This window comes from Colletotrichum navitas, assembly GCF_030913465.1.
Source record: "Colletotrichum navitas strain CBS 125086 chromosome Unknown LY79scaffold_37, whole genome shotgun sequence".
In the NCBI taxonomy this organism is placed as follows: Eukaryota; Fungi; Ascomycota; class Sordariomycetes; order Glomerellales; family Glomerellaceae; genus Colletotrichum; species Colletotrichum navitas.
In genome coordinates, this window is record NW_026850583.1 from 209,417 (window position 1) to 230,791 (window position 21,375).

Below are 21,375 nucleotides of genomic sequence, written 5' to 3' on the forward strand. Positions count from 1 at the left end.
AACCACGACACAACACAGCAACCACTGCGAATCGATCCCCGTAACAGCTGAGCCGAATATTTCGAATAGATCGAGAAAATCTGAGTACGGAAAGATCACCTTCGAGGCACCACCGACCCGCCATCCCACGGCCTTGTCGCCGTTACTACAAAAAAAAAAATGCCCATCACAATCCTTGCCCCGAGGGGCACGCCGTCACAGCACAAGCCCACACACTTTGCCGCTGCCGCGGACTCGGATTCGGACTCTGAAGGTGGCGTCGATATCGAGGGCGACATTCCCATGCCCCCGGCGAAGCGCTCCCGTGGCGACAACTACGAGATTGTCACACCGGGTGAGGTCATCACCGATGACCCCCAGTGGATGAGGTTTGTTCGCTCTTCTGCTCTTGACCGACCCTCTTGGCATTCTCCCATGAGCTCTTCCTTGCTTGCGCTGCACAGCAGGATTCGCCCAAACTGACAAACGAGACAGAGGCCACGGCACCTACATCACCCCCACGACGACGGAAATCGTCTCCTCCGTCGCTGGCACCGTGACCCGCACCAACAAGCTCCTCTCCGTCCGCCCCCTCCGCGCCCGCTACACCCCCGAGATTGGTGACCTGGTCGTCGGCCGCATCGTTGAGGTCCAAGCGAAGCGCTGGTGCGTCGACGTCGGCTCCTCGCAGCTCGCCATCCTCCAGATTTCGGCCATCAACCTCCCTGGCGGCATCCTCCGCAAGCGCACCGACACGGACGAGTTGCAGATCCGGTCCTTCTTCGCCGAAGGCGACCTAGTGGTGGCCGAGGTCCAGCAACTGCACCAGGACGGCGCCGCCAGTTTGCACACGCGCTCCCTCAAGTACGGCAAGCTGCGCAACGGCGTCTTTGTCGCCGTTACGGGCACCGGCGGCGGCGGCGGCGTCGTGCGGGCCAAGCGGCAGCAGTGGGTCATGGACGCAGCGCGGGGCGCGAGCAAGGTGCATGTCACACTGGGCGTTAACGGCTTCATCTGGATTAGCAAGCACGTCGAGAGCGACGTGCCCGAGAGCGTAGGGCTCAACCGCATGGAGGAGAGTGTTAGTGCCAACGTCTACTCGAGTCAGAACGACCGGATTGACACCGAGACGATGCGCGAGATCGCGCGGATACGCAGCGTCATCCTGGCGCTGGTAGAGAACGGGCTGAGAGTCGAGGAGGAGCTGGTGGTCAGGGGGTATAAGGAGGCGGTCGAAATGGGCCTGGAGAGCGTCGACGACGACATTTACCTTGGCGGCGAAAGGGGGAAGAGGCTCGCCGAGACTCTGCTGAGGGAATAGGCTGCGTCACCGTGAAAGCGGAAGCTCAAAAAGGGATGTTTATGCAAAATGAAATGAAATAAAAGAGACGTCTTCGAGAGATGAGACTCTTAATGGATACCAAAAGGGGAAGCCTCGTATAAGCCGTCAAAGAGACCCTGAGTCGTCAGACATTAGAAACGCTATGCAGTATGTATCTATAGGAAGGCTGTATATCCAAGCCATGGTATCAAGAAAAAATGTGTCCAACAGCATGGAATATTCACTCCTACGAGGTCTCAACCAGCTCCGCGCCAGCAAAATAGCCCTTATTCTCAATGACGCCCCGGTCTTTCACAAACGCAGTGTACTTGACCACCCACTCCGGCGTGAGCTCACCCTCGAGACCGTCCTCACCCTCGACGGGGTCGGCGAGGACGCCAGCGCCCTGCAGGCCGTGGCCGAGGAGCTCACGGAGGGTGCCGCGGGGAAGGATGTCGGTGCAGTCGGTGTGAACGAGCAGCTCGACGCCCTCGGTCTTGGCCAGCTTGGCCAGCGAGGGGGGCACGCTGCAACAGTCCTTGATGTTGATCTGGTCGACGGCCGGGCGGACGCTGACCTTTTTGATAAACTTGGCCAACTTCTCCGTGCCGAACTCGGAAATGCCGAGGGCCTTGACCTCGCCGCGTTTGTATAGATCCTCCAGCACCGTCCACGTCGCAGCCTCTTCGTCGATATTGCCCTGAGAGGCGTTGCGTGTGTCGGCCTCCCATTCGCAATCGCCCTCGAACGACATGCCGGGGAAGGAGGCGATAAGAAGATCTATCGTCGTGACGCCCAACTCCTTCCGCACGAGGCTCAAGGCGTCCTGAACATACTGCGCGCGGTCCTGCGCCAGGGCATTGGGAAGGAAAAACAGCTTCACAGTGATGTCGTAGTTATCGGGTTCCTCTTGTAGGCCAGAGTAGGACCAGTCTATGCGCGGGATGTAGAGGATGTCGTTCTCACGGGCGGTCCACTGGTCGATGGCAGTGCGACCAGAGGAATGATGGGAGAAGCCATTCGAGTGGCCATTTAGAGCGCCATTTCCGTTGACGGGCTCATCGTCGATAGGCGAGGACTCATCGGTGGACGAGTAGTCTTGCTGGGCGGCGAGGAAGTTGCTTCGCAGCGAGTTGGTAAGTTCAAGGTTTGATCTGTAGGCACCCGGTTTACGAATGATGGAGGGGCCGCCTGAGACAATATTTCTGTACGTGGCGGAGGATCACCAATTAGCATCAGGGCGCGGATCGAGTTTATGCAAACACAACAAGGGAAAATGTGAAGGCAGTACAAACCCCGTGGAAAGAATGAGTTTCGTCATGACGGCGGTTATGGTGGTGGAAGTCGACTTTTGGTAAGTTGGCTAAATATCAGACGTGATGGCACGGTAGGCTGGATTAGATTGCGTTGCTAGAAGTTCTGATTGCGCAATACTGTGAGGCTGTCTCTGTCTCTCTTCAGCACTTTTACCCCCTCTGTTTGGCACCTAGTATTTTTTCTTTCTTCCTAAAGTCTGTTGGAGGGGTTGATTAACAATCCGAATCTGGCGGCGCCGATAAGGATAGGTGCGCTCCGCTCGGGATTCACAGGGGAGACAGGGTGATTAATAATAGGCGTAGCATGCGGATGCTAGACCGTTTATCGAAAGTCCTAAAACGGAGCTAGAGGGCTTGGGAATGTGGTAATTATTATGCAACGGTGAGGTGCAGGCGAGGAGGGGGCCGAGTTCTAGAAGGACGAGAAACGGTTCTGGAACTCGAAGGTGGATAGAGTGTTTCTTTCGTTTTGTTGGCCGAGGTGAAGGAAGAGAGCGCAACACAAGCAAAATCATGGCCTTTCGTTGTGGTAGCGGCACTCATTTTGTCATCATCCCACCTTCCACCCCTCCATTCCTGCTGCAGGAGCGCAACTCCGGGAAGGTCAGCGGTGCAGTGGGGTGTCGCCTAACGCGCCAGCCAGGAAGTGATTTGCTTTCCGTACCTATGTACAATGTACCTAGGCTACGCTTCCCCTAGGGGGGTGAACCCCCAAATCCCCCACTGGTTGCGGCCACATGCCGTCGTTGGCATGAGTCTCTGCTCGGCTACTCGACTCAGGCCACCCGACAGTGTCATCGGCATCGGAGGACGATATGAGGCACACAAAGATAACCAGCCACTGAAGAACAAGCTTTGTTCTGCACAAGGGCCTGTGCACAGCGAAACAAGGCAGTCCCCATGGTTTGTCAGCGTGTTAAAACGCCCTAGTGTTTACTCTAGGGCGTTTCCAGTACTGCCATACGTCTACTGGGTTCTGTAAGCCCGCTGTCAACAGGTGCCCAGTTTGCCTGATGATGCAGATGCGACAGGTTTCCACAATTGGTAGGTAAGGAGGTTCGGTGAATCGGGTGCCTGCCTGAGGACACCACAGCGTAAAGCGCACCTGCCACCAATTCTGGACACCTTGAGCCTGCCAGCCTGACGTGACAAAGGGGCATCACCACACGACATCTTGCAGTTCGTCGCCAACCGCAGTTCATAGCTCGGTCTGCTCTGCTTGACTACAAGCCTACGGCACCAGTCTGAGGTCCTCAACACCCTCGACCTTTCCTCTTGTACACCTCGTTGTGGTGATGTGAGAGCATCATCATGGCTATCCAGTGCGTTCGCCCCCCCTCGCCATCCTTGTCGGTGCATATGAGCAAGACAGCTAACCCATGATGCAGCTACCTCATTCTTCTTTCTCGCCAGGGCAAAGTGGTACGGGTTATTCCCCTTCATACAGACAGCTACCTTAACTAACAAATCATTTGTACAGCGCCTTGCGAAGTGGTTCACCACCCTGTCGCCGAGGGAGAAGGCCAAGATTGTCAAGGACGTCTCCCAGCTGGTTCTCGCCCGTAGAACCCGTATGTGCAACTTCCTCGAGTACAAGGGTCAGTTACCATCGGAGTCCGACAGTATCGTAGCCGAGCATTGCCTGACATGTTTCACGTAGATTCAAAGATTGTTTACCGCAGATATGCCTCGCTATTCTTCATCGCCGGCGCCGCCTCGGAAGACAATGAGCTGATCACCCTCGAAATCATCCACCGCTACGTCGAGCAGATGGACAAGTACTACGGCAACGTCTGCGAGCTTGATATCATCTTCTCGTTCACAAAAGCCTATTACATTTTGGATGAGCTGCTATTGGCCGGGGAACTGCAAGAAAGCAGTAAAAAGAATGTCCTGCGCTGTATATCACAACAGGACTCGCTCGAAGACATGGAGGTACGTGTAGCTCACACTTGCTTTCAGATTGATATACCTGCCTTCAAGACGACGAATTGCAGCTGCGCGCCACGGACCAAGTCTTGGGCTGACCATATTTCCCTAACCCCTTCAGGTCGAGGACGAAGTTACAAAAATTATGTAACCCAGCTTCAATGTGTATCTATCCACTGGATTGCGACTTGATGCTCGGAAACGACAAGCCCCGAACCGAATCCACAACCTATATATATGTGTTGCGTTAGCCATGCTTGGCATGGCTTTGGCGAGCATTTTTAGCTAATGGGCGTTTTACCACGTATGCAGGAAACGGAAGCGGTCACGTCGTCTCTCAAGAAAAGCGGTATTCTCTGAGAAAAAGGTCCAATTGGCCGGTGACGGGCACCAGGCAGATGCATGACATGCCAGGAGAACAAGCGGCTGATGCGCAACGAAGAAGACACGCGCCTGTGCGGATATGAAAGGAGTGGCCCAGGTGGTCTTTTGTGTGCATAGATCTTGGAAGGTGGAAAACCACCTTCTCCATATCAAGAGAAGAACATCGAGCGGTGCGGGTTGCACAGTCGCATCCACAAAGCCTGTCGATTCCGGGTTTTCGCTTCGTCCAGAGAAGACATAGAAGCCAGACACGGGGCCAGGGTGGGCGGCGTCATTCGAGAAGCAATGCGCTCCACGCAAAAGCCGTAACAATTAACAAATAGACGAGCTTTACGAACACAAAGAGGGACCTCCAATTCTTCATGTTGCCAGAGACAGTATGAAGTCATGTCGCGAAACGGACTACAAGCCCTCGTGGTCTCTTGACGGCGCCTCATTCGCTTGGAGATTGCCGCCTGTTCCCCCATCCGGGTGCGGCGTGGACTCGACAGAGTTGACGAACGACCCACTGTTAGCTCTCCAAAGGAGAGGAGTAGGAACAAAAGGGGCGCCCCCCTTCTAACAAGCAGCAAGGGAACAGGGGCTGGTCCCCGACTTCCAAAGCGGTCCCCCGCGAATCCGGTGCCAAGGACTCCGCAGAGTGTCGAGCAAGATATGCTTTGTCACAGGCCCCCCCGTCGGTCCCATTCACTATCAGTTCCTATCTTGAGACTGGACCACCCTCAACATTGCCATACGGTAGCTTCTACGTGACTGGAGCGGGGACCTTGTCAGGCGGACACGGGGAACATACCGGCAGACCCAGGACCCATAAACCAGCAGCGATAGCACGGTGTAGCAGCACTCAGCACCCAGACCACACAGACCACGCACCCCAGGGAAGTAAGTCGTCACCTCATACCGGCACCGCACCTGCGAGTATGCTCTGCGACAGCACCACCATCGGCTACCGACTCCCTTCCCGCTCGCTCGCTCCCGCTTCGCGCTTTAAACTCACGGCGTCACCCCATCCCTCTCTCCTTCTACCCCTCCGTCTCTCTCATATCATTATCCAACTTCCCAATACGCCCCCCCATGACACCATCCGTTATTCAGTAATGTCTGTCGACCAGATCAACTACTAGGCGCATCGCGTCTAGTCTCCGTTCATCCATCCGAACCGAACTGATCTACAGGGTCGAGTCGCTCCTTGCCTTATCTAGAGCAGGCACAGGCTCTCGGCTTCCATCGAAACACAGACAGCAGCCTCTCCATCACCACTTCATCCATCCTTCTCGCGACGCATCACTTGCGTCTTATCGCGTCTTTGGTTTTCGAATCACCACACATTAGAATCCAGGTCACCGCCTTTCCGATACCCGCACCCACCCCTATCTTAATCTGGCGCAACGCCCAACTCCCGTGACATCATTCGACACGTTCGCACTTAGGAATCCGACGGTTCCATCACAACAACCTGATCGCAGCGCGATACCGGCGATAAGCTCACTGCAACCCTCAGATCATTAGCCAGAGCGCCCTTGGGTTTTGGTCAGCCACTTTACGACAGTCTACGAATGCCTGCGCCTCAAAGCCTCACCTCATCTTCTTTACCACACCTGACCCAGACCTATCAAAATGAAGGTGCGCTTCTTCTGCTGTTCACAGCAGGCAGCAATGCGTCGCACCCTACACCGCGACACCCTGCTAACCTAGCTCGCAGTACCTACCGCTGCAAGACTTCGACGCCGTCACTGGCGCTCTGAACTTCAACACCCCCGATTGCAATGTCACTGGCGGATGCGATCTGTATACGACCAAGTCGACCGGCTCCGACAAGAAACTATATAAAAACATTGACAAGGATCTGAGCTCACAACATGCCGCCCTGCTGAAGCTCGGCGCCAGCCTGTCGCCGCCGGACCGCGAAGCCATGCTGGCAACGTCTCCCAACATGCAAATGTTCTCGCACTCGAGCGCGTTTGGTCCCTTATCGGAGCTTTCAAGTCGTCGCACATTTGCCTACCTGATCGCGACCCTGAACGCGAGCCATCAGCACTACGACTTTTCTCACGTTCTAAGACCAGGCGACTTCAAAAAGGAGAGAAATCTGCGGCGGGTGATGGGAAACCTGGACTCGATCCTGCAGAATGTCAGACCCCATGTTGAGGCTCACCCAATCGAGCAGGCCACGTCTTCGGAGACGAAGCCGGTGTGGGGCCCACACTGCTGGTCCAAGATCGATAAGGAGATGCGCCTGAACGAGTGCACCGTCTTCAGCTACAACCCGGATGTCGACCCATTTGAAGAGGATGAGTCTGCAATCTGGGCCGCTCACTATTTCTTCTTCAATCGCGCGTTGAAGCGAGTCGCCTATCTTTACGTGCGAGTCGTTCCCGTCGTTTCTTCACAATCGCCGCGCTTGCAACCGGCGCTTTCCGGTTCTGTAAAGCGGACGCGCGGTGCCCAGTTTGACGCACTGGGTGCCAACAAGCGCGCCAAGTACTGGCTCGGTAACCGTGACGCCGAACTGGTAGCACCCGACGAAGACGACGAGCAAAGTGACGGCTTCCTATGGAATCGAGGTGCCGACGGCGACTTAGTCCCGTTTTCCGACGACGACTACACTGAAGAGCGCTTCTTCTACGACGAAGAGGAGGACGACGAGACCGACTCTGACCCGAAGAGTCCGGTACGGCGCATGAGCGAGGACGTCGTGGCCCACATGGAGATCTGAGGACTACTCCACACTGGCGCATGACCTGTTCACGCTTCCCCGTTTCTCTCATGTTTTCAGAGCCATTATGACGAAACGGAGTCACTGATTCAACACCGCTTATCAGAGCTTGCAAGGGTAGCTCTCTACACCCGCTGAAGCACAACAACTCCACACTGATGAAGTTGTCACGGCCAGCTCACGACATGGGCACCATTCAACGGCCCATTGTCTTTCAATTTATTTTTGTTTTCCCTTTTTTACGTTCGAGTAATTACTTCAGTTTTATTTGATTATTGCTGAGTTTGGTTTTCCTTCCCGTTGTCGTTGAACCTGTACGCTGGCAACGAGTGTTTGCCTACTATTTTCTTATTATTTTTTTCTTTTTTCTTTCCTGTCGTTTCGATCGATGGCGGCGATACCCTTATGTTTTCTTGCCAGGTGGCGCTGGCAGGGAAACGGAAGCACGGGAGGGGGTTTTAGGGTACGGTGCATGCGGACATTGGTCCTGGATGGCAAACAGGATTAAAAGGGCTGGGGCGAGGTGTGGGTTGTCAAATGAACAACGTCGGGAGTTTTTTCCTGGGTTCCCAAGAGTCCATATTCGGTCATCTGACAGCGACGCGTTTGGATCTGGACATATATGCTGGAGTTGGGTTTCCGGGGGGATACACATGCCAAGGGGATCCTTTCGTGATGTTTCTGCTTTTCCTGTCTCTTTTCCTGGTCTGTACGCAGTGACGAAACGAGTAGCAACAAATTCGTACCTTCAGCCTGGTTCTGGATGAGTACTGTGTTGAATGATGAACTCCTACGGCCTTCTCCATCACACGCGTTCGCCCCCCGCCCCCCGCCCCCCCGTGTGTTAAAATGATATTCAGTAATCATATCTGGGCATCTCTGATATCTCGAGATGCCGGTTTGTCATACCGGCATGGCCTCTCTCCCGTCCTCCGGGTTCGAGAACCTGGCCCTGGACGTCGGCCGAGGGCCGAGGGCGACTTCGCATGTCTCATCCTGATCATGCCTCGGACCACGATCCCCCCGCTCTCTCTCTCTCTCTCGGGGGTACCCGTCTCCCCTTTCCCCGTACCCCCAACTCCTTCGTGTGCCCAATGATGGCCAAAGTGCGGAGAAGGGCGCTGGCCTCGCGGGAGCGGGGTTCGACGGTCTGGAGGTGTATGGGTGGGTGGGTAGGTTGAGGGGGGGGGTCCTAGCCCCATTAACCCGTCCCGTGGATCGGTTCCGAACACCGGCTTGGCGGATTCTTGGATAGCCCTCTAACCCCCTTCCTCTTACCTATTGAGCACATCGAATGCACGGCGGCGAGACCTTCGTCGGCCGTCGAGGAAGGCGACGAGCACTGTCCGAGGAGTGAAGGACTTGCTCAAGAGCGGGATGTGGGGCACGCAGAGGACGAGAAGCGAGAGAGACCTGATGGCGGCGCGGGGGATGGTGGAAGAAGAAGTATGATGGATGGATATGTGCGTTCATCATCTACTCGACATTGTAATCTATGTTCAAGGATTTTCCTTTCCTCTTTTCAGACTCCCGCGTGTGTTGTTCTCTCCTGCAGAGAGCTCTTGGGGGGGGGGGGGGTTTCCGTCCCGGTTTCCAGCCTCGTTCGTCCCGTTGCCATGCCCTTTCTCGTATTGCCAATCCCTTCCGCGTCCCGATCCCGTGTGAATGATCGAGGGGGAATGGCACTCATCTCATGTCCGGGTGTTTTTTTCGTGTACGCCCGGAACGCCGCTTGCTCGCTCGCCCTGCATGAAAAGAAAAATTCAAACCAACTCATGTCCACACTTCATCGCTCTCTCGCCTTCTTGCTTTCGTGCTCGTCTCCAAAGAGACAGATCCCGGGTGGCCTCCCGCAACATTTGAACTACAATACCCTTGCACTGCCCAGCCTTGAGCAGCAAGACACCATGTCCACCTGCGTGGCTCCTCCTCGTCCGTCTTTCCGCTTGCTTCGCTGCAAATGTTACCACCCCAACCCGTTTTCGCTCCCAGAAGTAACAGAATGTTGCCATATACCCAGGCCCGACTTGCAAGGAAAGCCTAAATCAGTGCGATCCCAGTCTGGGCGGGGTTCATTACGAATACAGTAGACGATCAAGGGAGACTAAGAAATGAAGTGAAAAGAGAAGAAATAGCAAAACTGTAATACGCCCTTACGCCAACTTTTCCACGTCGCCAGACGAAAGAAAAGGGGGAATCCAATGTGTAGCAACGCATCTCAAAACGAAAAAAAATGAGAAAAACAAAGGGGGAGGTATCCTGCCCACTGCTAAAAAGTCATTAAACGTCTACTATGCCCCCTTTTCTGACAGAGGTTGCTCGGATGCCGCCGCGATTGCGTTCCCGTTTCCGTTCCCGTTTGGGTGGATCGCATCCCCCTTCTCGTTCAACTCCGGGGCGGTACCGCTATTGGCTTCTTTTAGTTTCTCGGACGTGGCTCGCTCCGGCGTCGTCTTTCTGGTCAGACTTGTCGTTTCGGGCTCTTCCGGGATCGTGGCAAACTTCTTGAGAACCTGCTTCAATGCTGGGCGTCGGATAGGCTTGCTGAGGAACTCGTTCATGCCGCTCTCCATGCACTCCCTCACGTTGCTCTCTTCCGAGAAAGCCGTTAATGCAACGATGGGAGCCGTGTAGCCCATCTTGCGAATGAGTTTCGTGGACTGGAGCCCGTCGAGGTTCGGCATCTGGACGTCCATGAAAATGACATCGAAACCCTTGTTGTTATCCATGTTTGCTTTGACAAGGTCGTAAGCCTCCTGGCCATCTTTGGCTACGGTGACATCGTAGACCTCTTCAAGCTTCAGCATCTTGCTGACGACCTCAATATTCGTCGAGTTGTCGTCGGCAACAAGCACTCGTAGTTTTACCTCCGGATTGGCCTTGGTGGCCATCGCCTTGTCGATTACTGCCATCTGATCCCTAGAGTTTCGCTTTCCTTTCGGTGCTGGGTTGGATGCAAAGAACGGCTGACTGAGACCGACTAGCCTTGGCTGCTGATCCAGGAGATTTTTCGCATTGGTCTCATTAGCTGGCTTGATGGGCGGTTTGACGGGGGTTCCGCCAGAGTTGCGTTTCGAGTTCTGGGTGCTCTCAATTTTGTCGATGGCATCAACACTCGGAGTTCGAGAATTGACACTGCTGGAGGCGGTGCTTGATGCCCTGTGATACGCTCACGTTAGCATTTTGTCCTCTGTCCTGCTGGTAAGGAGACGTACTTGTTCTTGACGTATTTCAGGGGAATCTGCATGGTAAAAGTCGTGCCAACCCCAACGGTGCTCTTCAGGGAAATGGAGCCTCCCATGAGGGTCGCGAGCTGATGACAGATACTCAGGCCGAGACCCGTCCCGCCATACTTCTTGCTTAATCCCAAGTCGCCTTGCACGAAAGGTTCAAAAACTTTCTGTTGCATGTGTTCAGCAATACCCGGACCGGTATCTTCGACCTCGAATTCGAAAAGATACGCCTTTGCTCCGGGAGGCGGCGGTGTGGGAGACCGTTCCTGGACGTAGATGTGCGGTGTCGACTTGGGCTCCATCGGGTTAATAACCAAGGCAGTGCCCTTAACAGGCTCAGAAGTTGAACCTCCCTTTGAGATCACAGACTGGCTGGAGTTGGAACCGAGCCGGTGCCGGGGCCGGCTGTGTCGTCGGGAATCCTTGGAGAACGACGAAGAGCGGCTGCCGTCGTTCGCTGGCGGAGTTTCCACCTCGCCAATGCACTTGATGCGAACATCTACCCTACCACCCGCCGGCGTGAACTTGACACTGTTACTCACTAGGTTGATGATAACCTGAAGAATGCGGTGTTGGTCGCCCCAGAGACACATGTCCTTCAGTCTGCCGGTACCGTGTGGGCCAAGGGCAGGCAGCCTGTTGTCTGTGCTTGTTCTCTCGGGGCTGCCAAGTTCTATGGCTTCGAGAGCGAGAAAGTTGACAGTTAGTGTGATCCGACCCTCTTTGACCTGCTTATCAAAGATGGTCAGGATCTGCGACTTGATGTCGGCCAGGCGAAATTCCCTCTCCTCCAGGTTGAGCTGTTGGCCAATCTGGTTCTTGGAAAAGCTAAGGAGATCTTCAAGCAGATGAAGCAGCAGGTCGCCTGTAACTTGTTGGCTTCATCAAAACGAAACGATATAGCAATCTCAGCTTACCTGATTTGTAAAGCGTCTTGAGAGACTGCTTAATCCTCAGAATGTCGTTTTCCTCCATACAAACAGCGCACATCCCAAGGATACCGTTCAGTGGAGTCTTAAGCTCGTGAGATATGTTAGCAATGAACAGCGTCTTGCTTTCGTTGGCGGCCTCAGCCGCTTTCTTGCTGATCTCGAGCTCTCTCGTCCGTTCCAAGACTTTCTGGTCCAGTGAGGTGTATTGCTTAAATAGCTCATCGCTCATGTCGTTGAAGGTCTCTGTCAGCTCGGTGAGCTCGTCGGTGATGAAATGCTTGCGGTTCTCAACCTTGCCAGGGATTTTGAAGATGCGGCGGGTTGAATCGCGGTCGTGGTCGGAGGCAACTTTCTCCCTATGCTTGTAACGCACCAACTGGTAGATGCTCGCGATGAACCCGTCCTTTCTTGACCGCTTTGACCGAGACGATAGCCCACCTGAGCAGGGGGTCCCGCCATCTAAATCAGAATAGTATCCATCCTCGTAGCCTGGGGGCTGGACCGACTTCTCCGTCGCTGTCTTGAGTCGTCTGATCGGCTTCACGCTGAGGTGAGCACAGGGGAATATGAGGATGATGACGAGACCCGCGGTGCCGAAGACGCATCCCAACATGATGTTCCGCAAGGTGTCGATGGGCTGGTCGACCTCTGATTTGGCCTGCTCTACCACGACTGTCCAGTTAACGAGGGCGGTATTGGTTCTAGCGAAACCCACGGCGACCGGATAGCCCTGTTCGTTCTTTGTTGAGAGCACGGAGCTTGAGTTGTTGGGGGAAGCGAATCTTTTGGCGAAAGAATCGAAAACCGCCGGGTAGGACTTCATGGGAAATGGCTTATCGTCTTGGCTGTTCGCCGAGCTTCGTTTGCTGTGACGATCGGCTTGACCGGACAAGGGGTTGGGCGGTAGCACAAACTTCACTGGCACCTCGCCTATTTTGCGACTGTCCGGCAGATACGTTGCGTTGCTGACTGCTTGGTCTGAGGGGAACCTGTTGGATTGGGTTGTGGGCCCGACGAGCAGCACTATACCTGTACTGCCCAAGCCTTCGCGGGAGTTGCGGATACTGATCAGAGAGTTTGCCGTGGCGACGAGTGTCATATATCCTAGTACGAAGTCTGGCTGCAGGTTATAGCGGATCGGAACAGTGATGGACATGAGGGCGGTTGTCTCGTTGATCACCACGGGGCCAAGCAACAAGCCACCGTTTGCCGTAATGCGAACGCCGGGAAAGGCAAAGGCAGCGAAGGCCTGGGTGTTGTTTCTGTACTGGTTAGGACGTCCAAGGTCCGTGTAGGTGATGTTTGGGTAGAGGGCAGTCAGGTAGCCCTCAGGGGTATCGGAGAGGTAGGCCGGCTGTCCATTGGAGCCACCATATGGCAATGGAATACGGGGGATTCCCTCCCCGGTGACATTGAGCAGACCGTGAACGTTGCCAGTGGTGTTTCTCGAGTAGATCCTCCCTTGTAGCAACCCATTGAGACCGCCAACACTCAGAGCACTGTTGAGATCATCCTTGGCCTGGGCCCAATTCCCCTCCGTGTCGTTTCCGCCGTAGAAGTCGAACAGGGAGTTTTGAATCAGAATTCGGGACGAGATGGTAACAATGCTGGACTGGAGGAGTTCGAGCTCGGCAGAGACGCGCGATGCCTTGAGCGAGGCAGTGAGGGCGAGCTCACGTCCTTCGACCTCGGTGACGAACTTGTTGACGTATATCCAGACAGGGACAGACAGAATCATCAAGCCAAGAAGGACAGCAACCACCACAAGGAAGGCGAGCTGTTCCCGAATGGCGATCCTGACGCCCATGATGAACAGACTATAAAGGCGAGTCTGGCAGTGTCTGGGCGGGCTTCATCGTCTGCAGCGGCGTGTCCCGGAAATTCCTGTTGACTAGCGCCACGATGTGTTATCAAGTGAGAGAATCGCAAAACACAAGTCTTTGAATTGCTTGGCACGCGGTTGCCCGAGAGTGAACTGCACGATCGACGATCGCGGTGATTTGTGTCGAGGTGGTATCCGCAATCTCCCCAAAGACCCAGTTCCTTTTTTTTTCCCCTCCACAAAAGCAGGAGCAGGGGGGGGACTAGGCAAAAGGTCTACGTCCTTGGTGTTCTGGTGAGTGAAAGGGCCGGCGAAAGGGGGATCCAAAATGCTCCAGCAGTCGAAATGAAGGTGGAGGACGCAAAAGTCGATTTTGCGAACTCGTCACAAAAGGAAGGGGTTTGAGCTGCGGGCGAGAGACTGACTGTCTTGGTTGTCGGTTGGAGAGAATGACTGAGTGGAACGGGATGGGCTGAGAAGGGCGAGCCAGAAAGAAGATGACCAGCGGCCGAGGGTGGAGCTACGGGAGGAGCTGGGAGGCCCCGGGTAGGTTGCTGCTACGGCAGTACTTGCGAGGTACGCAGCTTTTACCTCGCTTCGGACTAGCGCCATTGAGAAAAGAAAAGAAAAAAAACATGTAGTGCAGGATACATGGCCCTTCTAATGCCGAACATGGCGGGTTCTCTCCTCTGCCTCGTCGGCGGGGATTCATCCACGAACGGAGTGGACGGCAAGGCCTCGCGAGATTACCAAGACACGACAACCACAGTCATCACCTAATGCCAAAGACGAGACGAGACGGTCATGGTCCCCCCCTCTGCACGGGCTATGACGGCGCGGTTATCACGGCTGAATAGGACGTCGTGTCAGGAGCGACACTTGGACTCCTGTCGCTCGGTGTGATGGAAGCGGCTACGAGAACTACGTACGAATATACCGGTAGTTACGGCATCGCTCGGGCTTGCGCTGCCTTACTTACCTTAGCTGGGCTATACACACTGCGAGGCCGTCTTCCCGCCTGCTCAGGGGATGCGTGTACGCAAGGACGCTCCCAGAGCTCGCCCGTTTTTTGGTTTGCTACGTTAGCGAGCGCCCAGTACCACACGTGGAAGACGCTACCGGGATAGCGTCTCACCAGGGCGAAGCTTGGTGAATAACGGGTATGTGTTGTTGAGCCCCCCCCCCCCCCCCCCCCCCAAACCATACGTAGGCGGCCGTAGATGATACGGGACCATTCCGGGCTACGTCTGCTAATGGCGGCAGCAGAGTGCCGATGAGCACGCATGGCTTGAAAAGGGACCCCTCGCAAGGATGTATTAGGTTTGGGTCAACCCACGGCCTTTCTAAGTTCCGTCGTTCGTCTCAGCCAAGAACGGTAGAGCGAGTCGTTGAAGAACGGACGAAGGAAAAGGGTATAGATAGGTACACAAACGTCGTAGAATAATACACGGGCGACTTGGATGAGAAGAGCAGCCCCCTTCTATTCCACGAGTTTCCCCGCGAGATCGCCAAGTCGCTCAGACTGAAAGGGGGGAAGAAGTGGTCGACTGACGCTTGGGGCGGACGGCTTGAGGGGACAGTCTTCAGAGGCCTGGGAGGTCTTAGAAATCGGGAAGCCAGAGCCGTTCGGTGTACGGATTGGCTGAGGCGAAAACGCGTTGCGTGTTTTGAATGTTGGTAGAAGTGGTTGGTTGCCCGGAGCGGGTGTCAGAAGGACAAGGAAAGGAAAGAAGAGAAGTGAAGCCCCCCCAAAGTCCCTCACAAGTCCCTCTCAAGTCTCTCACCAGTCTCCCGGAGACAGATCAGCGATCAGCGTAGCCGTGAATTCAATTCGTCCAGATGCCGACACCCGACAGGCACCCCGGCTCCTTGTGGCTCCTCGGGACGAGGAATGGGAGTCCGTGTCCCGACTGATAAAGTCGAGAGGTCCACAGCCAGTCTAGGCCCTGACTATGGCATTCGCGTCTCTGGCAGCATTTGCGGCGATTTGCAACACGGTGCAATGGGCGGGCAATGCTTGCCTCGTCGTCTCATGAGAACAGCCGCCGCGCACGATGGTCCTACCGGTTCGCTCACTCATCATCACCCGACCACTCACTCACTCACTTGCTCACTTGCTCACTTTCTCACTCAATCACTCACTCGTCATCCACAATCTTTCTTTCACCTGCCTTGCTCTCAGACGGCCGCGGCTGCTGTTATGTGCATGTTGTCGGGGAAGGCGACATTCCCATGCCCTCTTGCATTATTCAATCCATGATCCACTGAATACTGTATCTATGCAGCCAAGGCATTCCCTCCCACCTTTACAGTATGCAGTGCACGCTCGAGGAGCCCGCCAGCGATCTCATTTCGGCGGGTCATCGAGGTATTCCTTTTCCTTTCCCTCTCTTAATCTCACGTCGCAGGCCACTGGGTAACGGTGCTGGTCGTGGTCCGCGCTTTGCGGCCGTTTTCCCCCATCTCGTCCTCTCCAGACAGAAGCCACTTGCGCCGAAATCCCATGTTCCGACCTCCTCCCCTCCTCGCCCCTTCACCCCTGCTCGCTTAGCCAGCGTTCCACCCCTGGTTCCCCAGGCTCCCTTGACAATGCAACCATCACTCACCCCCCCATTGCAACGCGAGCCAATGGTTTTCACTCCCGGTGCTGCCTCAGGACTCATCCCCCTCTGGCATGCTGCTGGATGCCAGATGACAAGAGATATGACCCTCCCGCCCCGGAGATGAGGCTACGATGTGGGAAAGGGTGCTATCTACGGACGCCTCGGACGAAAGCGGCTCCCGTGGCTTGCTCAGGCCCAGGCCGACACTCTTGTCTAACCCCAAATCATCGCCGCTGGCCAGGCTTTGCCTCTTTTGCATTCATCGCGGAGGCGTCAGTCAGCTCGTCCCAGGGGGGAGGTCTTACCAGGACTGTACCGGTATTAGAGTATTATTGTGTACATGTACGACCTTAAGAGGGATTGCCTTGGATACGTCCCTCAGCCTCCGCCCACCGTAGGGTCATGTTTGACATGGCCAATGTATACAAATGCCATCCCCCGCTCGTTTTACGAAGAGTTTGTCGAGATTCCGATGGTTCAGTCCGACTATCTGTCTGTCTGTCTGTCTGTCTGCCTGCCTGCCTGCCTGCCGACATTATCAAGCCCCGGCAGATTATCTACCTCGCCAAAGCGGCATGTTGCGCTGCAGGGACATGGTGTGTCTCTGGAAGCAGCACAACAGCAATATCCAGGCGCGCGTGTTTCCTGCTGGCGAGCGCCACCGGCCGTGCCCACGAAACACTGCACACGATTCTGTCCAGGGCCTTTTCCCGGTCACCCCGCCCGCGCAAAGACCTCGCCGACGTCGCGCCGCGCACCTGCCCGCTCACAAACTCGGTCCCCCGTCCTCGGCGCTTGTCACCCACCCACCCACCCACACACACACACGCGCGCCTCGCCCGCGTTTTCACGGCATTAGAGAAAACGTCTTTGACGGAGAAGGGAAAGCTCAGGAGAAACGGTTTAGAGTTTGTATTTGTGTTTGTATTCATTTCTTTCTTTTTTTCGGTCTTCCCTCCGAGCACTCGGATCACCCATGGCCTCCCTCCAAACACTAGGGAAAAAATTCACATTGAAGGAAAATAAGTGTCATGTCGTCAAGTCATTACAAAGTCATAATGCCCTCCCTCCCAGTTCTTTGCCGTCGGTCATAATACCAAGACCGTTCGTTTCCGGCAGACCTTTCCCGGTCTGTTTCCTGCCTGCCCTTTGCCTTCGCCTTTCCGACCTGCCAAGTCCCATGCAAGGGAGGATCCCACAGCGCCGTCGCGTTCCCGACAAACATAACAGATACATAGGGTCGTTAGAGCATCATTATCATCATACCCGTCCTCGTCTACCGCATCACCATGAGCGGGACTATTGCCGACTGACTTGACATGGTCCGGTCGTCGGGTAACACACTCACAAAGCTCCTCCCAAACAGCCCTTCCCTCAGCCGCATCTGCAGCCCGCAGTTGTCCCTCCCTGCCGCGGGCGCCGGAGTGCCCTTGCGCGTGAACTCCTTGGTCAGCTTCATCAGCACCGCTGCCTTGGCCTTGCGCAGAGCGCTGACCCGCATCGCCGCGTCCTCGGCCAGCATGCGGTGCGCCTCCTCTTGCTCGATGTTCCGTTGCACCGAGGAAATGCCGTCCTCCGGGTCCGTGTATCGGTTCGCGCTGGGGTCGTACACGGCAGGCTGCAACAGGACGGGATGCGGGGACATGTCCTGGATGGGTGCCGTGATGTTGGGTACAGGGGTCGACGGGCGGAAGACATCGTCCTCCTCAGGCACGGGGGGCTGTTCCCTGTGGTGCCTGTGCTTGCGGTGGCGGCTGTGGCTCCGGCCCCCGTGATGCCGCGACGAGGAGCCCTCCTTCCCGCCACCGCCGTCGTCCTTGCGGTGCTTCCTGCGCCGATGGACGCGCTTCTTCTTGAGTACTGTGCTGAAGGAGGTGCTGGCCTCCTTGGCGGCCGCGAGGTCTGAGGCCAGATCCTCGTCGAGGCCCTGGTACGGGTCGTACGGGTCGTACGGGTCGTACTCGTCGTCAACGTATAGTTCACTGCCGAGGTCAAAGTCGAGTAGTTCTCGAGTGGCAGCGGCCGCCGCGGCGGATGGCGAGGGGAGGTCGTCGTCGTGGGACGCCTCGGCCGAGTGGAGGCTATCGGCCTCGGAGTTGGTCCTTGAATGCTGGGACCAGATGTCGCTGCTGCTGCCGCTGGCGGTCTCCATGAGCGGCGCCAGGGCCTCGTCCCAGTCGCCGCCGTTAATGAGCACGACGTTGTCAAAGTCGTACTCCTTGACCGTCTTCTGGTGGGCGTCGACCAGGTCCGACAGCTGGCTAGCCGTCATGGTGGCGTTACGCACTTGCATGTACCGCAAGCGCGGGAAGTGCATGGGCTTACGGCTCGGCGCGGGCGGCAGCGGCGACATGGGCGACGTCACCTCGTTGAAGAGCTTCTTGCACTGCCTTGGCGGCGCGAACAGCGGGTCGGCGGCGAGGGCGATGGGGCAAGGCCCCTTGGGCCCCAGCCAGGTGAAGTGCAGCTTCTCGAGCGTGCCGGAGAACTGGCGGATGTAGTCGTCCATGATCTTGAGGTGGTCGAGCCCAGGGGAGGGGCCATAAAAGTCCCAGGCCTCGACAGAGATGTTGAGCTTGCGGATCTGCTTCCAGCGGCGGCCTGCCGAGGGCACGGCGCCGAAGCCGGGGACGTGGCGGAGGTAGTTGAAGGCCGAGGGGTGCATGCCGGAGAGGGAGAGCTTCTCGAGGCGCTCGAGGGGCGCGCGCTCGACGGCGATGCGCAGGCTCATGATGGCGTAGTCGACGATGTCACGGCGGTAGCGCTCCTGCGGGTCCTGGCCCGGGCAGCGGATGGTCAGGTGGCGGATGTTGACGAGGTAGCGCATGGCGTTGATGAAGCTGGGGACGTTGGTGGCGGCGTGGAAGAGAGGCGGGTACTGCTGGGTCAGGATCTCGCCGAGCTCTGTGTTGGCGTACTTTGGCCGGGCCAGGACCGAGGCCATGCTCGTGTGTGGCGTGTAGAGGAAGCAGATCTCGCGGCCGGTGGCGGGGTGGACGAGGGGCGGGAGGAAGGTGGCTTCAGAGTGGGCGAAGTGGAAGTGCAGGTGCTCGACGTGGTGGCCGACGCGGGCGAGGGCCTGGATACGGGACTGCTTGGTGAAGGTGTTTGCGGAGAAGGTGACGCGGATGCGCTTGAAGAGGGGTTTCGTGGCGATGTTGCAGCAGGCGGAGTTGGCGAGGCGGAGGGACGCGAGGTCGCGCTTTGGGAGGAGGTCGAGGACCTTGGAGCCTAGGGACGAGTGTTCCTTCTGCCAGAGGCAGTAGAACGGGGTTGGGAGCGCTGCCATGGCTTTCTCATGTCGTTGCGGGACGCAGGCTCTGGGTGGCTGTTGTCGAGGATTCAATGATGATGGGCTTGTTGTTTTTTCTTATCGTTATCTCCAGAGTCGGGCTGTCGTTGCCGGACTTGGTGTATTGATCAAAATGTTGTAAGTAGTTATCAGTTAGATGGGTGTGGGGTTGGCTTGGAGGTTCGATTTCAGAAATGAAGAACGACGGGGTTCCCGGGATAGAGGAAGAACTATGAAGATGGTTTTCTTTCTTTCTTTTCTTCTTTCTTTCTTGCGTCCTTGCTTGGTTTCTTGGTCTTCTCTCCTTGTTTCTTTCTTATGAAATGAGTTCCTTCGTCAATGTTCGAGTGGTGGTTATCCACAACTCGTTCTTCTTGCTCAACCAGATTCGGGTTCGATGATAATGTGAGACTGGGATGAGATACCAGTCGGGTATAAAACAAAAGAGCTTTGGTACAACAAAGAGGGTTCCAATTACCTCCTAGGAAAATAGATACAAGCAAAGATAGGGTAAACCAGATCTTCAAAATTAGGCCAACAAGAAAGGGGAGTGAAGAGGAGAAAGCGGCGGGATATATACTGTTTCCTCTTGAGACTCGGATGAGAGAGAGGGGACTGATTCGGCCGGGGGGCACAGACAAGGCTCGATCGAACCCTGTCTTTTCCCATCTCTTCTTTCCTGCGTCGCGCGAAAATGGATACAGAACAGCCACGCTCAAGACAAGAGGCGGAAGAGAAAAAAGCTGAGCGACCAGCCCCCCTTACCCGCATCGTCCCGTCGCTCGTCGGTGGGAACGACTGGCGGGTGAGTCATGTCTGTCGAGACCTGCATATGCAAGACTAGCGTGGAAGTGTAAGTCCACGGGTTCCATGGGGACAGACTTTAGCAGCAAATACAATACACAAAAAAGAGAGACCAGGGAAAAGGCGCGAGCGCGGGATGGCCACTTTCTGGCTGTCTGCTTGGGGGGAAACACGTCCCAGGACGTCCCAGGATGGGGAGTCGAGAAAAAGGACTGGACGAGAAGGGCTGTTGGCCACGCGAGCCTCGCACGCCCACACGTCTACACACGTCGAGCATCACTGCCCACCCCCCCGATGCGTCCCAAGGCGTGTACAGAACAGGACGAGTTGACGACGTGTCGGGGGGTCGTGGTTGGTCCATATCGCGCGCGACGGTGACGGGACTAAGACGAGCGGGCTCGAGAGCGGGGGGAGGAGAAGCCAGAAGAGGATTGATGGGAATGGAGAGCTCTTCCTACCTACCTAGGTACTGCATAGCAGGCAAGTACCTAGTAGAGGAAGGAAAGAGTCCAAAGGTCGTGGGAGATGCAGTAGCGCTGCAGCTAGAAGCAGGAAGCCACACCCTCTTCCCTCAACGACGGCCAAGAAGTTTTGTTTCAAGTGGTCCCAGTGGTCGAGGGCCTCTGGTGGGTGAGACCGTTGGCCCGTCTGCTGCGGGACTCTGCAGGGAAAGAGTGGCAGGCAGTCTGCCCTGCCTCGACTTATCTGCCCACAAGTCCCGGGATCTGCAGAAAGTCCAAAAGTAGTAGTAGCCCAGGTAAGGTAAGCTTGTGCTTGTGCGGGAGAAGCGCTATCGATAAGCGTGCCCTACCTAGCACAGCGATTCAGTGGATCCCTCCCCTCCAGCCCGGTTTCCCCACAGACATGTCCACCGGCGCGCCGGGGACTACGCAGTCGGACGTCAAACCAAGGTAAACACGGCGCTCCATTGGTCCAAAATCCTAGAGGCTGGTCGTCCCTCGACATCTAATTCGCTCGAAACGCGAAATCCACGCGACATGGGCTCCGGGTGCCGACGGGAGCGCGTCTATCGTCGACGACCAG

At 56.0% G+C, this 21,375-nt stretch overlaps 8 protein-coding genes across 8 annotated transcripts; 5 read left to right on the forward strand and 3 right to left on the reverse strand.

The window, feature by feature from the left end:
- Nucleotides 1-159: 159 nt before the first annotated feature.
- On the forward strand, nucleotides 160-1,300 carry LY79DRAFT_517415 (exosome complex exonuclease RRP4; the record flags this gene model as incomplete). Its single annotated transcript, XM_060554931.1, has 2 exons — nucleotides 160-368; nucleotides 475-1,300. The coding sequence occupies 2 exons, from the start codon at nucleotides 160-162 to the stop codon at nucleotides 1,298-1,300; spliced, it is 1,035 nt and encodes a 344-aa protein (XP_060413220.1).
- A 247-nt stretch (nucleotides 1,301-1,547) lies between these two features.
- LY79DRAFT_580516 (glutamate-cysteine ligase modifier subunit) lies at nucleotides 1,548-2,621 on the reverse strand (the record flags this gene model as incomplete). The annotated part of the gene is made up of 2 exons (XM_060560113.1): nucleotides 1,548-2,505; nucleotides 2,596-2,621. 2 exons carry the CDS (start codon nucleotides 2,619-2,621, stop codon nucleotides 1,548-1,550), a joined length of 984 nt encoding a protein of 327 aa, XP_060413221.1.
- A 1,142-nt stretch (nucleotides 2,622-3,763) lies between these two features.
- On the forward strand, nucleotides 3,764-4,992 carry LY79DRAFT_238107 (Adaptor protein complex sigma subunit). The gene is made up of 5 exons (XM_060551717.1): nucleotides 3,764-3,938; nucleotides 4,005-4,038; nucleotides 4,097-4,214; nucleotides 4,277-4,551; nucleotides 4,858-4,992. The coding sequence occupies exons 1-5, from the start codon at nucleotides 3,928-3,930 to the stop codon at nucleotides 4,903-4,905; spliced, it is 486 nt and encodes a 161-aa protein (XP_060413222.1). The 5' UTR covers nucleotides 3,764-3,927; the 3' UTR covers nucleotides 4,906-4,992.
- A 1,308-nt stretch (nucleotides 4,993-6,300) lies between these two features.
- On the forward strand, nucleotides 6,301-7,897 carry LY79DRAFT_238110 (Maf1 regulator-domain-containing protein). Its single transcript, XM_060551718.1, has 2 exons — nucleotides 6,301-6,552; nucleotides 6,632-7,897. The coding sequence occupies exons 1-2, from the start codon at nucleotides 6,547-6,549 to the stop codon at nucleotides 7,643-7,645; spliced, it is 1,020 nt and encodes a 339-aa protein (XP_060413223.1). The 5' UTR covers nucleotides 6,301-6,546; the 3' UTR covers nucleotides 7,646-7,897.
- Nucleotides 7,898-8,802: 905 nt separating this feature from the next.
- On the forward strand, nucleotides 8,803-9,835 carry LY79DRAFT_238168 (uncharacterized protein). The gene has a single exon (XM_060551719.1). The coding sequence runs from the start codon at nucleotides 9,094-9,096 to the stop codon at nucleotides 9,733-9,735; it is 642 nt and encodes a 213-aa protein (XP_060413224.1). The 5' UTR covers nucleotides 8,803-9,093; the 3' UTR covers nucleotides 9,736-9,835.
- Nucleotides 9,836-9,936: 101 nt separating this feature from the next.
- Nucleotides 9,937-13,617, reverse strand: LY79DRAFT_670494 (hsp90-like protein; the record flags this gene model as incomplete). Its single annotated transcript, XM_060563785.1, has 3 exons — nucleotides 9,937-10,804; nucleotides 10,861-11,743; nucleotides 11,796-13,617. The coding sequence occupies 3 exons, from the start codon at nucleotides 13,615-13,617 to the stop codon at nucleotides 9,937-9,939; spliced, it is 3,573 nt and encodes a 1,190-aa protein (XP_060413225.1).
- A 2,213-nt stretch (nucleotides 13,618-15,830) lies between these two features.
- LY79DRAFT_238255 (uncharacterized protein) lies at nucleotides 15,831-16,467 on the forward strand. Its single transcript, XM_060551720.1, has one exon. The coding sequence runs from the start codon at nucleotides 15,946-15,948 to the stop codon at nucleotides 16,357-16,359; it is 414 nt and encodes a 137-aa protein (XP_060413226.1). The 5' UTR covers nucleotides 15,831-15,945; the 3' UTR covers nucleotides 16,360-16,467.
- Nucleotides 16,468-17,044: 577 nt separating this feature from the next.
- On the reverse strand, nucleotides 17,045-19,793 carry LY79DRAFT_556689 (uncharacterized protein). The gene has a single exon (XM_060558038.1). The coding sequence runs from the start codon at nucleotides 19,522-19,524 to the stop codon at nucleotides 17,512-17,514; it is 2,013 nt and encodes a 670-aa protein (XP_060413227.1). The 5' UTR covers nucleotides 19,525-19,793; the 3' UTR covers nucleotides 17,045-17,511.
- Between the last annotated feature and the right edge of the window lie 1,582 nt (nucleotides 19,794-21,375).